A 14,401-nucleotide genomic window follows, 5' to 3' on the forward strand; every position below is an offset into this window, starting at 1 on the left:
TCCCTTATAAAAATGGAAAATCAAGATTTGATATTTGAAATTTATACTTTTTTGGAACATTTTCAAACAGTGGATGCTTGAATCCGTGTATAAAAAAATCCATGTATAAGAAGGGCTGACTGTACTCGACTATAAGTCGACCTCATGTATAAGTCGAGATCAGGTTTTGGGGCTAAAATTATGGATTTTGAAATGACCCAACACTCAAACCATAGTATTGCACAGAATCAAACCAGGACACTTGAAGTCAAGCAAGATCAGAGTGGGATCAAGATGGCTAACGTTATTGATGAGGAGAAATACATGAGTTAGGAGAGTCTGTAGCTGTTTGCTTTTGCTTGAGCCTACAGGGAAGGGCAAGATTTTCCCCTGCTGTTTTAACTGAATGCAAACTATTTTTGCTCTTTGAAGTCAATTTGCAGCAGTTGAAGTAAGCCGAGGAGAAAAGGAAAAGTAAGAGGAAGAAGTGAAAGAAACTACGACATTATAAAAGCAGACAAAAAAGGGGGACGGCAAATTAAGCAGGACCCTGTCAGATCAAGACATTTGGAAAGTATGATGTTGCTGCCACTAGTGTCCTAAATAGAACCCCTTTTATTACTGATTCTGCACATGTTTTCTTTTTAAGGCTGCTTGTTTTTGTTTTCTTACAGCACCTCGTAAAGTGAGAAGGCAGTTTGTGTGGTAACTGTAACACTAATAATTTTATTTAATACATCTTGAGATGTTTTATGGCTATAATTTCACTCTTTACTGGAGTGGGCAGCCTGGGGAAGATCTTGGAGAACTGCATCCCTCACTGCAGCTGCTCCTAGCGGAATGGAGACATGTTCTGGGGCCTTCTGGAGCGTCTAAGAGGCATTTGGGGACAATTTGAGGGGAATAAACATTTTTGAAACATTTCTCAAAATTTAGTTTTGACACTTACAGGGTCCAGGAAGCTCCATACATGATGGAAATGCCTTCCACACCCCATGGCTATTCATTTAAAACATGGTTTGACCCATGAAGGGGCCCTGACAATATAAAATCCACCCTGTTTTAACAGTTCCTAAACTTACGGTAGACATGCCTTCTCTGCGGCATGTTTTACTGTGCTTCCAATAGCAGTACTAGAGGGGAAATTCTGCCATATGATCAACGTACCTGTACTTGTACAAATGTAGACGGAGACTCTGGCCCATGTCTTATCGAGGTATCCGCTTTGATTTGATCAGCCCAATCCTACAGGATTTTCCAGGCGGATTGGAAAAATGTTATCTAACATTACTGCTTGATGATTCAGATCAACAAATAACAGAGATGGTCTCCAGATTTTGTGTCTCTGCTGTTATTCCTCATGGGCAAGTTTTAGGTGATAACATTTAAGATTTAGCTAGTCCATTACATCTAGGAATCACTGGAGGTTATATTGTATGTAACCCAAGCTCCAATACTTTGTCCCAAAATGAAATATTGGAAAGTGGCTGCTAATTACTGAGGATAGTAGGATCCAGGGATTGGATTTTCAGTGAAGGTCTTACAACTTTTAGGCATGTTGAACCCTGCCTTTCTGCAAATATCCTTCGGATAACTCCCTTTCATCACTTGTACAGTCACCTCTCCCAAAATACTTTTTTATGAAGAGAGAACAAGGTCTAGAAAACACATTATGGATTTTACTTCTCCAAGGATCCTGTCTGCATCCTCTGGCTGTACACTACAGTATACATGATGTCAATTTTTCACTTCCAAAACGTTTTTACTCAGACTTGCCACCAATTCATATGTGGGAGACTAACAGACTGGCCTCAAGCTCTACGTTGCCAATGAGAAATGAACCAGACATTCTTTAAAAGAAATGGGATAACGAAAAAAGCCTTACCAATTAGATATTTGTGTACATATTCATAACCATACATTTGATTCTCTTTGGGAAAGGTTAGTGTAAACACGAGACAACTCAAAAATATTTTAATTTTAAAGTCACACTCACTCCGTATTCGTTTTGGGCTTTTTGGAAATGGACAACATAAATACTGGAATGTTTCCATTAAAACAAATGGTTTGAACTGCATTGTTATTAAAGTAGAGTCCACTTTTAAAAAATTAATAAACTCAGTACTGGAGGCAATTTGTGTATTGTGCAGAAATGAACCAACTAAGCAGACTTGATTTCAAACAGGGCTGAGCAACTATGGCACTGCTTTAAAATATATTGTTCATGATGTCATGCAGTAATACACAGTCTGGGGACACTCCAAGAAGTTGGAGGTGTTGCCTTGGTTCCTCCAGGTCAAGAAACTGGGCATCAGAATAGCAATTTTTCTTGGTTCTTGGCATTCTTCAGTCCATCTTTGTTGCTAGAGATCTATGTGACTTCAGTGTCTCACAGTATTTTTTGTTAACTTTTGTTGTGGCTTAGGTTGGGATAGTTTGACCATAATAGCCCAGGCATCGGTAATCTCGTGGTGTACTTGTGAGACTGTCTTTAAGGCTGCTTCTGAAACAGCAACCGATCTGGAATGTCTATACTAGAATATCCTGGTGTCCTGGTGGCAAAGTGGTTAAATGCCAGTATTGCAGCCACAACATTGTAAGTTCGATCCCAGGGTTCTAAGGTTGACTTAACCTTCCATCTTTTCGTAGGTCGGTAAAATGAATCCCCAGCTTGTTGGGGGCAATTGGCTTACAGATTGTAAACCACTTAGAGTGTGCTGCATTCACTGATAAGGAGTATAGGAATGTACATGCTGTTGCTATCCTGTTGCTAATGTATATAACTTGTTGCCTTTTCCCCACTGGGCTAGGTTTAAGGTTTTGTTGTTATAACGTGTACATCCCTAAACGACTTGGAATCTTTTTATCTGAGAGACAAGGTTCTCCCCTGTAAACCCTTTTGGTTGTTGAAGTCCTCTGGAGAAAGCATTCTGCTAGTGCCATACATTCCTGAGGCCCACTCCACAATTCTTAAAAGCAGGGTATTTAGGATGGTGGTCCCCATAATATGGAATAGTCTTCCATCTGATATTATACATATGGCAATAATTCCTAATTTTTAGGTGCATGTATATATGGGTGTGTGTGCACCTTCAGGTCACCTGTTGACTTATGGCAACCCCGTGAATTTCATAGGGTTTTCTTAGTCAAGAATACTCAGAGGTGGTTTTGCCAGTTCTTTCCTCTGAAACACAGCCCACAGCACCTGGTATTTGTTGGCACTTGGCAGGCTCCCATTCTAGTACTAACCAGTGCTGACCCTGGTTAGCTTCCAAGATCAGACAGAAATCTAGTAACTTTAAGGTATTTAAGCTAAAACATATCTGCTTATGAAGGTCTTCCTGATGTAGAGTAGCTCAGTGTGTATGATACTTCTATGGATAATAGTTTTATTTTATATTGATTTTATTGTTGTTTTATATTACATGCTTTATGATTTGTTTACACCATTTTCAATATTTTTTTTTTAGAAAAAGTAGTTTATAACTACAGTACTCATTAAAAAAAACACCGTATACCCAAAGAAAGATATGAAGCACTTGGAGGTAAATCAGGAGTTGGGAACATGCAGACCTCCAGAATTTTTTGGACTGCCATTCCCATTATCCCCTCCCAATTACTATCTTGGCTACAAGGCAATCCAACAGCCACAAGTTGCCTACTCTTCAAGAATTGGTGTTCCCAGATATTAAATAAAAACAGATGTCTTAGCTGAATGGTGATCAAATGTTTGTTGTTGTTTTTTCAGTATGCCTTTGTCATTTCAGAGATGAAGCAAGAAACAAAATCAAAACTGTTTGGAAAGTATGCTTCCCATGGGCCACAGATTCTCAGCATCCACAGAGTCTACATACAGACGAGGCAAGAAAAACGCATTAATTTTACTATCGGGAGCCGAGCATATTTGCTTCCCAAAACATCTGTCATCATCAAATGCCCAGTTCGGAGATTCCAGAAGTCACTTATCCAGTGGGAGAAAGATGGACAGCAGCTCCAAATTTCAAAGAGGCTTGGCATCACAAAATCAGGATCACTCAAGATAAATGGTCTTGAGGCTTCAGATATTGGAGTGTACAAGTGTATTGCAGGCTCAGTACAGGAGATGTTTGTTCTGAAGCTCATTGGCACAGACAACAAGCTAATAGAGCCACCCATTTTTAGAAAGCCCCCGGATGGGAGCAGCAACACAGAACATAATGAGGCCAACAGCTTTGGAGCCAAGTGGCATAAAATGAGCCAGATGTGGCAGCTGTGGAGCCAGAAGAGTGAACAGTATGTAGGTGATGGCCAAGTCAATGATCAGCCTTTCCTGCGACATCTTGAAGCCCATACAAGAAATTCAGCAGAAGAATATGGCTCCCGTGAATTCAAAAACAAGCGACTTGAGGCAGTGGTTCTCCCTGGTGCTTACAGTATGGACACAGTACATTTTGAGGAGCTGATAAAGAATTTGAGTCATCTTGTTGAGGTTGGAGAAGTCAATGATGACTTGGCTTCCCATCTCATCTATCAGTTGATTGCTGAATTATCCAAACCACCACAGGGCATTTCTGAAAAACTGAAGGAACCACAAGAAGAGAAGTTGTCTTCCAGGAAACCTGCCAAATCTCCAGATTTGTTTGATAATCTCAGCACAAAGCCACAAGGCAGTACAATGACAATAAGCCAAGGGAACCCAGTTATTGTAAAGCAAAAAGGAGGGCCAAAGGTTTATTCAAACAAAACAATAACTGTGCATGTTGGGAGTACCCTTTTTTTATCAAAGGATGTCCAGGTTGTAAATTTGGTTTGTGAAACACTTGGGGTTAGCAACCCTAAATATACTTGGATGAAAGATGGGACAGACTTAAAATTCTCTGAAAGGTAAGTACAGTAAATTGAAATCTTTCTGTACTTTTTAAATGATCCATGTGATCTTTCTCACTTTCTAAGTTACAGAATTAGTATATAGATTTTCGGTATTAAAATCTTTTAAACAAGTAGCCATCACCACCTCCTCCTCCCAATTTTGAATTTACCTTGAATAACACAATGTGGATATTCAACCCAAGGGGTTTCATGGGTGAGCAGGAATCGAACCCTTGGTCTTCATTGTCATAGTCCAACACACAAACCAGTGCCACACAGGTTTCCTTACAGTTATCTTTTCTTGTCTATATTCCTCATCTCTCTCTCCCCAGGATTGTCGGAGACCTCTTGCTATAAACTACATTTCAACTGACAAACAATATCAGTTTTTCACAACTATTAAACACTGGTGTTCTGGGCCACTTGACTTTATCATAGTGTTCAAAATTATTTCTAGCTATTGTTGATGAAAACACTATGCTACATACATTGTATGTGTGTATTCTTGTTGTATTGGCCTAAAAGGTATAAGAGTATGAGCATGATATAGGATGGTGGGAGAAGTACTTAACTTGATAATTACCATATATACTCAGCTATAGGTTGACCTCATGTATAAGTCGAGGACAGTTTTTGGGGCCAAAATTATGGATTTTGATAAGACCCTGGATAAGTCAACCCAGTTTTAGGGGGTCAATTATTAGACTAAAATTTCTAGACTTATACATGCTTATATACAGTAAATATTGAGTTAATAAATGGGCAACAGTAAGGCCTTCAAGGGCAGAAAGATGTGGAGAAGGGCTTTTCTCAATGGTTTTATGGTAAACAATAGGAACTACTTCTTTGTGGTAATGTCGGACATGGCTGGGAAAGGAAGGCTTAACCACCCCCTTCTTGCTTCATATCCTATGGTGCTGTGATCACTATTTCCCCTCCCAAACACATACCTGTTAATAAAAATATAGCAGCAACAAGATTGTTAGTCATGTAATTAGAGGCATATTATTAGACCTTTATGGGGCATGTAGGTTCATGGTAATGGTACTTGAGATAAGATTCTAGAGAATTCTGGTGATTTGTTGAGCTTTGGTGGAGGATCCCTTTTCTCTGTTTCCTGACAGCATTTGAATAATGATTCTCCACATCCCATGTGCTTTAAAATAGTAAAGGTAAAGGTTTCCACTTTGACATGATTGTCAAGTCGTGTCCAACTGTAGGAGGTGCTGCTCATCTCCATTATTAGGCCGAGGGAGCCAGCATTGTCAAAAGACGATTCCATGATTGTGTGGCCAGCATGACTGCATGGAACGTTCTTGCCTTCCACCGAAGTAGTACCTATTTATCTATTTGCACTTTTACATGCTTTCAAACTGCTGGTTTGGCAAAAACTGGGACTAGTGATGGAAGCTCACTCCATCACATGGTGCTTCGGCTTTGAACTGCCAACGTGTCAACCTTGCGATTGTCAGAGTCAGCGTCTTAACCTCTGAGCCACCGTGTCCCTACTAAACCTTATATTTTCTTTAAACCTTCTGCAGTGTGATTATGGAAGCCAGTGACAAAATCCAAATTTTGAATCCCACCAAGAAAGATATGGGTGTTTATCAGTGTACAGTGGAGAATGAGTTTGGTTCTGACATAGAAACATCTGCTCTGTTTTATGCAGGTAGATTTTGTGCGATTATTGAGCTACTTTCTTTATTATAATCTCTCAGGTTTTCAAAAATTCCTGACTCCCTGTATGCCTTGCATTTTAATAAGTTTTATTTTATGCAAATAATCAGTCAATAGTCACTAAAAGACTTATTGATTTCACATATTTCCCAAACCTTCTTATGATAACTGGTTATTAATCCAAGTATCCCTTATCCAGAATTCCAAAATCCAAAACACTCCAAAATCATCCACATGAGTGGTTCAGAGAGTGACACTTTTGCATACTGATGATTCAATGTACACAAAATTTGTTTCATACACAATATTATTTAAAAATATATAAATATACAAATGTATAAAACTGCTGTTTCATGTTTAGACTTGTGTTCCATCTCCAAAATATCTCATTATGTATATGCAAATATTCCAAAACTTTAAAAAATGCAAAATCCCAAACTCTTCTGTACCCAAGCATTTTGGATAAGGGACACTCAACTTATGTATTGAGATATCCTTTAAAAACAAGTTGTCCATTGCATGGCCCTATATAACGTTCAGCTAGACATAAAGAAGAAGGCAATCTTTTGGATCAGAACAGAGAGAATGTAAGTGACCACAATAATTGCAGTAGCCCTGTGATTGGTAGGATAGGTTACTGGTTAAATAAGTGGTTACCAGTAAGAGGAGAGGGAGGAAGAAATTGCAATGAAAACTAGAAAAATAGGGCATGACCAATATCTGCCAGTCTGATCCTTCCTTTGCCTAGTGCGCACCCTGGGATTCTTTTATTTGGTTACCCTGGACTATGAAAAGAATAATCATTTCTGCCAAAATTATTTTTGTTTCTTTCCCTGTAATTCTCTTCTGTAGAAGCTCCTGCTATATTGTCTTCAGTAAGAAATATCACAACATTTGAACTTCGGAACCTTTCTGTGGTTGTTGGAGGTACTGTCCTGGCAAGAACAGGAATAAACATTATGCTGGACTGTCCACTGAAAGGTACAGTATGGAAGCTTTATATTTTGCTGCTTAGCAACTTGGTTACACCTGGAGATATATCCCTGGAGGGGCAGACATTGTTAGGCATGCCATCCTCATGAATACTGTGTCCCTTACCTTTTGCTCTCAAATATATATTGATTGACTGATTGATTAATTGACTGACTTATTATATCCCACCTATCTAATAAGATGGGGTTCAAAGTGGCTTGCAGTATATATAGAGAGAAAGAGTGACAAACATATATGGAGACGGAAAGACAGAGATAGGCTCTTGCTTCCAAGATTTTCCAGAAGACCATGTATGCCCAACCACAGTGTTTCATGTCCTCTAGAGTTGCAGAAGATCTTCAAAGTGTTGGCATTCTCAAAAATGTCTCAGAAATTTGAACAGCACAGCTCTTCTCCTTCCTTTCTCTATAATAGTTTTCACAGTCCGTCTGTGTTTGAGAGCCTTGTTTGTCCGGATCATGCCTTATGGTCAAAAGCATTGTCCACTGATCTCAGACTCATCTTGAAAGCTCTGCATGGACTCCCAATGGCAGAATAGGCCTGCCTGTAGCCTATTCTAGCCAGGAGCTGTGGCTTCTGTAAGGAGACAAAGAGGATTAGGCTTATTGGATGCCAAGCCACAGAAGTCTGCCTCGCTGTCAGCTCAGCACCTTGCCAGACTAGAACTGGCTGTAAGCAGAGGCTAAAAAGCACACAACTGGTATACTCAACAGGGAACTCAACCGCATGTACAAAAATCATGTCTTTATATATTTCAAATTTATAATGCAAATTGTGCTCCTAGAAAGGTGTTATTTCATTCCAAACATACAATCATTTCCTGTTTCAAGGAACATTCCCTGTTCGCACACGTCTGCCCAAGAGGCCTTTGGCGCTGCAAATTTCAATTTGTAATGTGTGTGTGTGTGTGTGATTTTTGTATATGCAATTGATTGTATGTCAGTTATATAAGATGTTGCTTTTTAGCATTTTGGGAGGTTGTTTTTTTCTTGCTTTCATTCATGCTGCTTGTAAGCAAATGCTACTGTAACAGGTTGGTAGTTAGCCAAATATCCACATATACAGAGCTTTGAACACTACTTTTCAAAAGTATGGTTTTCTTAGGCATGGAATACTGAGAGGTGGTTTTGCCAGTTCCTTCCACTGAAATGTAGCCTGCAACACCTGATATTCATTGGCTATCTCTAGTACTAAGCAGAGATGGACTCTGCTTAGCTTCCAAGATCTAATGCTATTAGAGTATTTAGGCAACCTATAAATGAGCATATATAAATGTTATGCAAATATGTGTCCTGTTTTGTCCTGTTTTCCCCGCTCAGTGATGCTTACTTTTTCTCGCAATGCACAAGTGGACATCCTGTTCCAAAATCTTGCAAGTGCTGAGAACAGCTTGTCAAGTAATTCATAGATGCTGATTTTGGATAGGAGGTCTCAGGATCAACACTGCACACATGGACCAGCTACTCATCTTTTGGGTTTAAAATCAAAATTAATAACACCTAGGCCAGTGATGGCGAACCTATGGCACGCGTGCCAGAGGTGGCACTCAGAGCTCTCTCTGTGGGCACATGTGCCATCGTCCCAGCACACAGTTTGCCAGAGTTCGTTACTAGAAAGCCAGAGGGACATGGCACTTTGCAATAAATAAGTGGGTTTTGGGTTGCAGTTTGAGCACTTGGCCTCGAAAAGGTTCACCATCACTGACCTAGGCCAAGGGATGGTCAATGCATAGCCCACTGAATGAATAGTTTGCATAGGCCCTTGAATGAAGCCTCAAAAGCAATAGGCAGGGGACCAAGCTGCCAGTGCAAATTCAACTGTGTTCTGTTGTGTAGAAAGCCTATATGCCTCTTGTGTAGAGTTGATTCATATCCCGTCTGACAGGACTTCACTATATTGTTCCCCACAAACAGGGGAGTTAGAGAAAGAAGGAAAGGGAGAGCCTGAAGTGCCTGAGGGTGATCGAGAAGAAATAGGAAGGCCTGGCCTTGAAAGTCAAATGTGGCTCAAGTGAAGCCCTTATCTCCCCTTAACTTCAAACATCATACAACTCCCTAAACATGTCCAGTTGCCAACTGCTGGCATAGGTCAGTACTGTATGTTGTGCTTAATCAAAATCAGCTAGTATACATACAGACCGATTTCTTACTCATACTTGGAAAGAAATAGAACTCTGTGTGACTGAAAATAAATTGTTAAAAAGGAAAGTCAGTGCCATTTCCATTTTTATTAGTTTTGAGGGTGAGGGTGGAATTTGTATTTTTCCTTACATTGCTACCAATCAAGAAAGAAAAAAGACTTTCTCTGGAAGACCAAAAGTAATGATAGAAATGTATGGATGCAAATAGTTCTACAAATAGCTTTTAAAAATAGTGGCGCCAGACCGACGGATATTGGGACATGTGGCTCGGTTGCTCTCTGTCTGTACCAAGGGTATTGCTGTGGTGAAGTCATGCTTTCCAGCTCTCCTTTGGCAACTGAGCAGAGAGCAGCAACCTGCATCTCACATTCAACTGCCTTAGTCACACTGGTAGTGTTAAATACTGCTAGCAATGCATTTTTAAGTGTTAGCAATTTTGATCTTTTTTCTTCAAAAGGCTGTCTGCTTCAGAATCTTTAAATAGCTGAGTATGTTGCTATTTGAGTGCTTTGTTATATTGAAACTGACTGGGATCAGTCCCTCCCCCTTCTTTCTTATCTACAACTTGTTGCTTCATTTCATTTCTGACAACTGGAGAAGTAAAATTCAAGTTACTCTACAACTAGGAGAGCAGCATTTTCTTTCAGCCACTTTCATCTGCATAATCCTACTGTGGCAAGGAGCATTGAAAGCACTTGGTAGCTGTGTATACATACATATAAATGCATATACACACAGAGAGAGAAAGAGACTGAGTATCCCTTATCCAAAATACTTGGGACGGAAAATGTTTTGGATTTCAGATTCCCCCGCTCCAGATTTTGCATATTCATAATGTTAGCATACCCAACACCACTGCTCTGTATATGGGGTTACATATTTTTGTATTGATATCTAGGGCCAGGCATGTTTTAAGAGGTCACAATGACCTTTGGAACACTAGGAAGTTTCACATGGGAAAGGTGTGTTGACCTGAATACGTGTGGATGGTCTAGAAAATACCATATTAAATGCAGAATGGGTTGCTGGTCACTCCATCCCCAGCTTTCAGCATATCTTTTTGCCCTGGAGACAAAGGCAGTGCCATTGCACCAAGGCGAGTAAGACCATATCTCTTACCTACCCCCACCACCAAATTGAGTAAGACTATATGAAACGCAGCCGCGCCACCATTAAGGTCAATAGGACTTGAACATCCACTGATTTTTGCATCTTTGGAGGGATCTGGAACAGATCTCCCATGGATATCAAGGGTGCACTGTATTGGCCATTGTCTCTGTAAGCAGATCAATTTGCAAGATAGATACTACAGATCCAGTGAAGAGGAAAAGTATCCCCTGTTTCTACCAATTTAGCTTCAGTTGATACTTTTAACCTAGTGCAACTGCAACACCTACATTTAATTTGTAGTTTTGCTGACCCAGAAACTAGTGTATTGATATGATTCAGTTTGGTTTGGCTTGACATATGGTTCTCCTTTCTCTATATAAGGAAACAGACAGCTATTGCTCCTAGATTTCTGCTCTAAGCCATTTCGGAGATTGTGCGTTTCAGCTGAGGCAGTGAAACCAGACTTTTTACAGAGAGAAGAAAATTTAAAACTAATACCTTAGAAGATTTTTGCCCTTCTTCGTTGAACTTTAAAAATTCCATCTTGTGAGACCATCTGTCTAATACATGTAGTCAGATTTTCAGACTTCCAGAGTACCTCCCCTAATGTTTTTATCTGAATCAGAGCTAGGAAGCATTGTGCCACAAGTCATGATTTTTCTTTTAAAGTGTTATTTTTGGAGATAACAAGGGAATAATGGTTTTTAAAGTAACCCGACAACTCCTAATCTTGTTACATTTTTTTAGTGTAATCAGTTGCTCAATCTTTATGACAGTCTACAACCAGCACTATAGAAGGAAAAGCATGCAACAAGATGAATTAAAATGGGTGAACAAAACAAGGAATAAAACATCACTTTGGCCTTTTGGCTAAGTTCAAATGTAGTACTTTTTAGTACAATATAAAACATTGCTTCTTCAGAAGGTATTACTATAACTGAAGCCACCATTTCTCTGAATCCTGGAGTTGCATTCCTATGTGTCCCACTATGTCAGTGGTACCAAAACATTATGCAAAGTAAGTTGTCAAAAGACACTATCCTAGTCAGTTAATATATTTATTATGGGTTGATGGATATGTCCTTTTGTCTGGTTGGAAGCTTGGTGTAAGTAGGATTTCCAAATTATAATGATAGAAAGATGGTCAGTGGGAAGGTCACATCTCCATTCAACACTTCATCACAGGAACTATCCAAAAAGTACAGGAGGAACCAAGACAATGAGGACAGTTATGGGACTTTACCCCATCCTATATATGAACGTCTTGGAAGAGGGGAAAATACTCATGCCTTGGGTTTTGTAAGTCACAGCTCATCCCAGAAATTCATGAGAAATAGATCAGGCCATTTAGATGCTGAAAAGCATCCTAATACCTTTGAGTACAACTCCCACAAAATCCTGGAACTTAGGTAAGCCCAAAGTATACTTGCATTACAAACAGAGCTAGCATAGTTACTATCGGACTACAAATATTAGAATTCGCTAGCCAAAACAAGTATATTTTCCAAGCCGTGCATCTATATCATATGTATATAATATAATAAAATAAAAATATCTGTGTATATAATAAAATTCAGTGCTTCTTTTTTTAGAATTGCTGCAGGATGATAGTTCATTTAAAAAGAAGCAAATACTAGAGTAAAGCATTAATGAAACGAAGTGGAAATCATTACTGAACCTTGGGATGGTTATATAGTATTAGAATGTGTTCGGAGCGCCACCTATTGATAAAGATAATTAAAAATGATCTAATACCAATTTGCATTCCTTTTTTAATCATGAAATATTTGGTGGATTACTTAAATGGAGATAGCTCCCCAAAGTTTATCGGATCTCACCTCTAGTTTTTCTGATTCTCACACCGCAATCTATTGGGATCTTTTCCTGCAGCAATCGAGTTTATTGTTCTTTTGGCCGTTCTGAACACTACTTGGCCAAGACTACTTTGGTACTTAAAAGAAACAATTTTTGTGAAAAACCCATAGACTCTATCAGGTCAGAATTTCAGAAGTATAGAGGATCAAAATGTTTTTGAAAGCTATAGATTTTTGCTTTAATATAAATGAAAAAGAATTTTTTACCTTTACTTTTCAAAATTTAGAGCAAGGAGGTAAGAGAATAAGCTTATCATTTGCGTATATACTGTATAGAACAATGAGAATTAAAGAATACAAGTGAAAAATAACAATTAACAAGATATGCAAAATTAAGTAATCATATAGAACAGGAATATTCGTTTATGGAACACCTAAGGATGTAATAAATGTATGAAAGAGGAATGGTATGAAAGTCCAATGGATGTTTGATTCTCTGTTTGATTCTCTGTTCTTGTTCTTGTATTGTTTAATTTGCAATGTGTTTGTATGGTGGTGTAAGTATGTTTTGGTAGTGTCCTTTTTGTATTAGCTATTTTGTTTTATTTATCTATGGCGATGACATATGGAACTATATACAGTATGTATTTTTAAATATTAAAAAAAAGATTTATTTAAAAAAAAGAATGAAGTGCTACAGCATCATGCGGTAAGACCCAGAGAAAGCCACTACTCTTTGGCTCCGTTTCTTCTTTGTTTTCTCATGTGATAAGGCTATTTGTGCAAAAACCGGCTGCTCTCAGGCTATAGAGCTCCCTTCCCAAAAAAGCTAGACTGCCTCACTCCTTTCTGTCTTTCCACAAGCAAATAAAACTCTTAGGGGGAAAAATAAGGGGAAGAAGGCCTTGTATAATGTGCTTGTTATGGCTGCTTAATGGTTTATGCTTTTAACTGGTTTTATAATAATAAATATTATAATAATTATATTATTATAACTGGTTTTAATTTTATGATAGTATAATTGCTTTTTATTTTTTGTATGCTTTGAATTTGCAACTGGGTTTCTTTCAACTGTATGCTGCCTTTAGTCTTAAACTGGGGGAAAAGTGGTATATAAATCATCATCATCATCATCATCATCATCATCATCATCATCATCAACCTCCGTAATGGTTGTGGTGGCCGATGAAATTTACCTTAAGAAAGTAATAGGAATATGTGGGCCTCCAGATTTTCTTTCACTGCAAATCCCATCAGCCCCAGCAAGTATAGCCATGGTGAGGGATGAAGTGAGCTGCAATCCAACTACATTTAAATGCTACACATGCTCCATCCCTGACTTGTACCAAAAGTAGGATGAAACAGGGCAATCTAACACATATCCTGGTCCCACATCATGAAGGGCTTTAAAGGTCAATACCCGCTCCTTAAATTAAACCCAGCAACAACCTAGGAGCCAGCACAGAGGTTTGCTAAACATTTCAATGAACATCTTCAGGAATGGCAGTTTGCAGTCAGGTATGGCGAAGTCATTGAGCTTAAATGCATGAAATCAGCAGGATTGCAACCGTTATAACTTTCTTGCCCCATTTTATTCTTTGGCAATAATTTAAACTAGTTCAAGCCATTTCTTGCACTGTTTCCTTAACCTATATGCAGTGTGAGTAGGTCTTCCTGAGCAGCCTTTGGAAAATATAGCATATATAAAGACTCTGCTCTCTACGAAAGTCATGAGAGGGTGCCAAAACTCTGGCTGAAAGTATTTGGGCTGCAACCACAAAAGGAGATCTGGCTTGAAACAAAATCTCTTCCTATGTTCAAGAGTTCTTCTCCAAGTAGG

General features: G+C 38.8%; 1 protein-coding gene across 5 annotated transcripts in view; it reads left to right on the forward strand.

Moving 5' to 3' along the window:
• ADAMTSL3 (ADAMTS like 3) overlaps positions 1 to 14,401 on the forward strand; it is a 221,016-nt gene that overhangs the window by 193,927 nt on the left and 12,688 nt on the right. For all 5 annotated transcript variants that reach the window (XM_042475404.1, XM_042475402.1, XM_042475403.1 and 2 more), the window contains 3 exons: positions 3,747 to 4,842; positions 6,369 to 6,496; positions 7,357 to 7,485. In XM_042475404.1, the coding sequence (XP_042331338.1) occupies positions 3,747 to 4,842; positions 6,369 to 6,496; positions 7,357 to 7,485 (1,353 nt within the window). The remainder of the gene's footprint in view (positions 1 to 3,746; positions 4,843 to 6,368; positions 6,497 to 7,356; positions 7,486 to 14,401) is intronic.

Source organism: Sceloporus undulatus, chromosome 6, assembly GCF_019175285.1.
Source record: "Sceloporus undulatus isolate JIND9_A2432 ecotype Alabama chromosome 6, SceUnd_v1.1, whole genome shotgun sequence".
Taxonomy (NCBI): Eukaryota; Metazoa; Chordata; class Lepidosauria; order Squamata; family Phrynosomatidae; genus Sceloporus; species Sceloporus undulatus.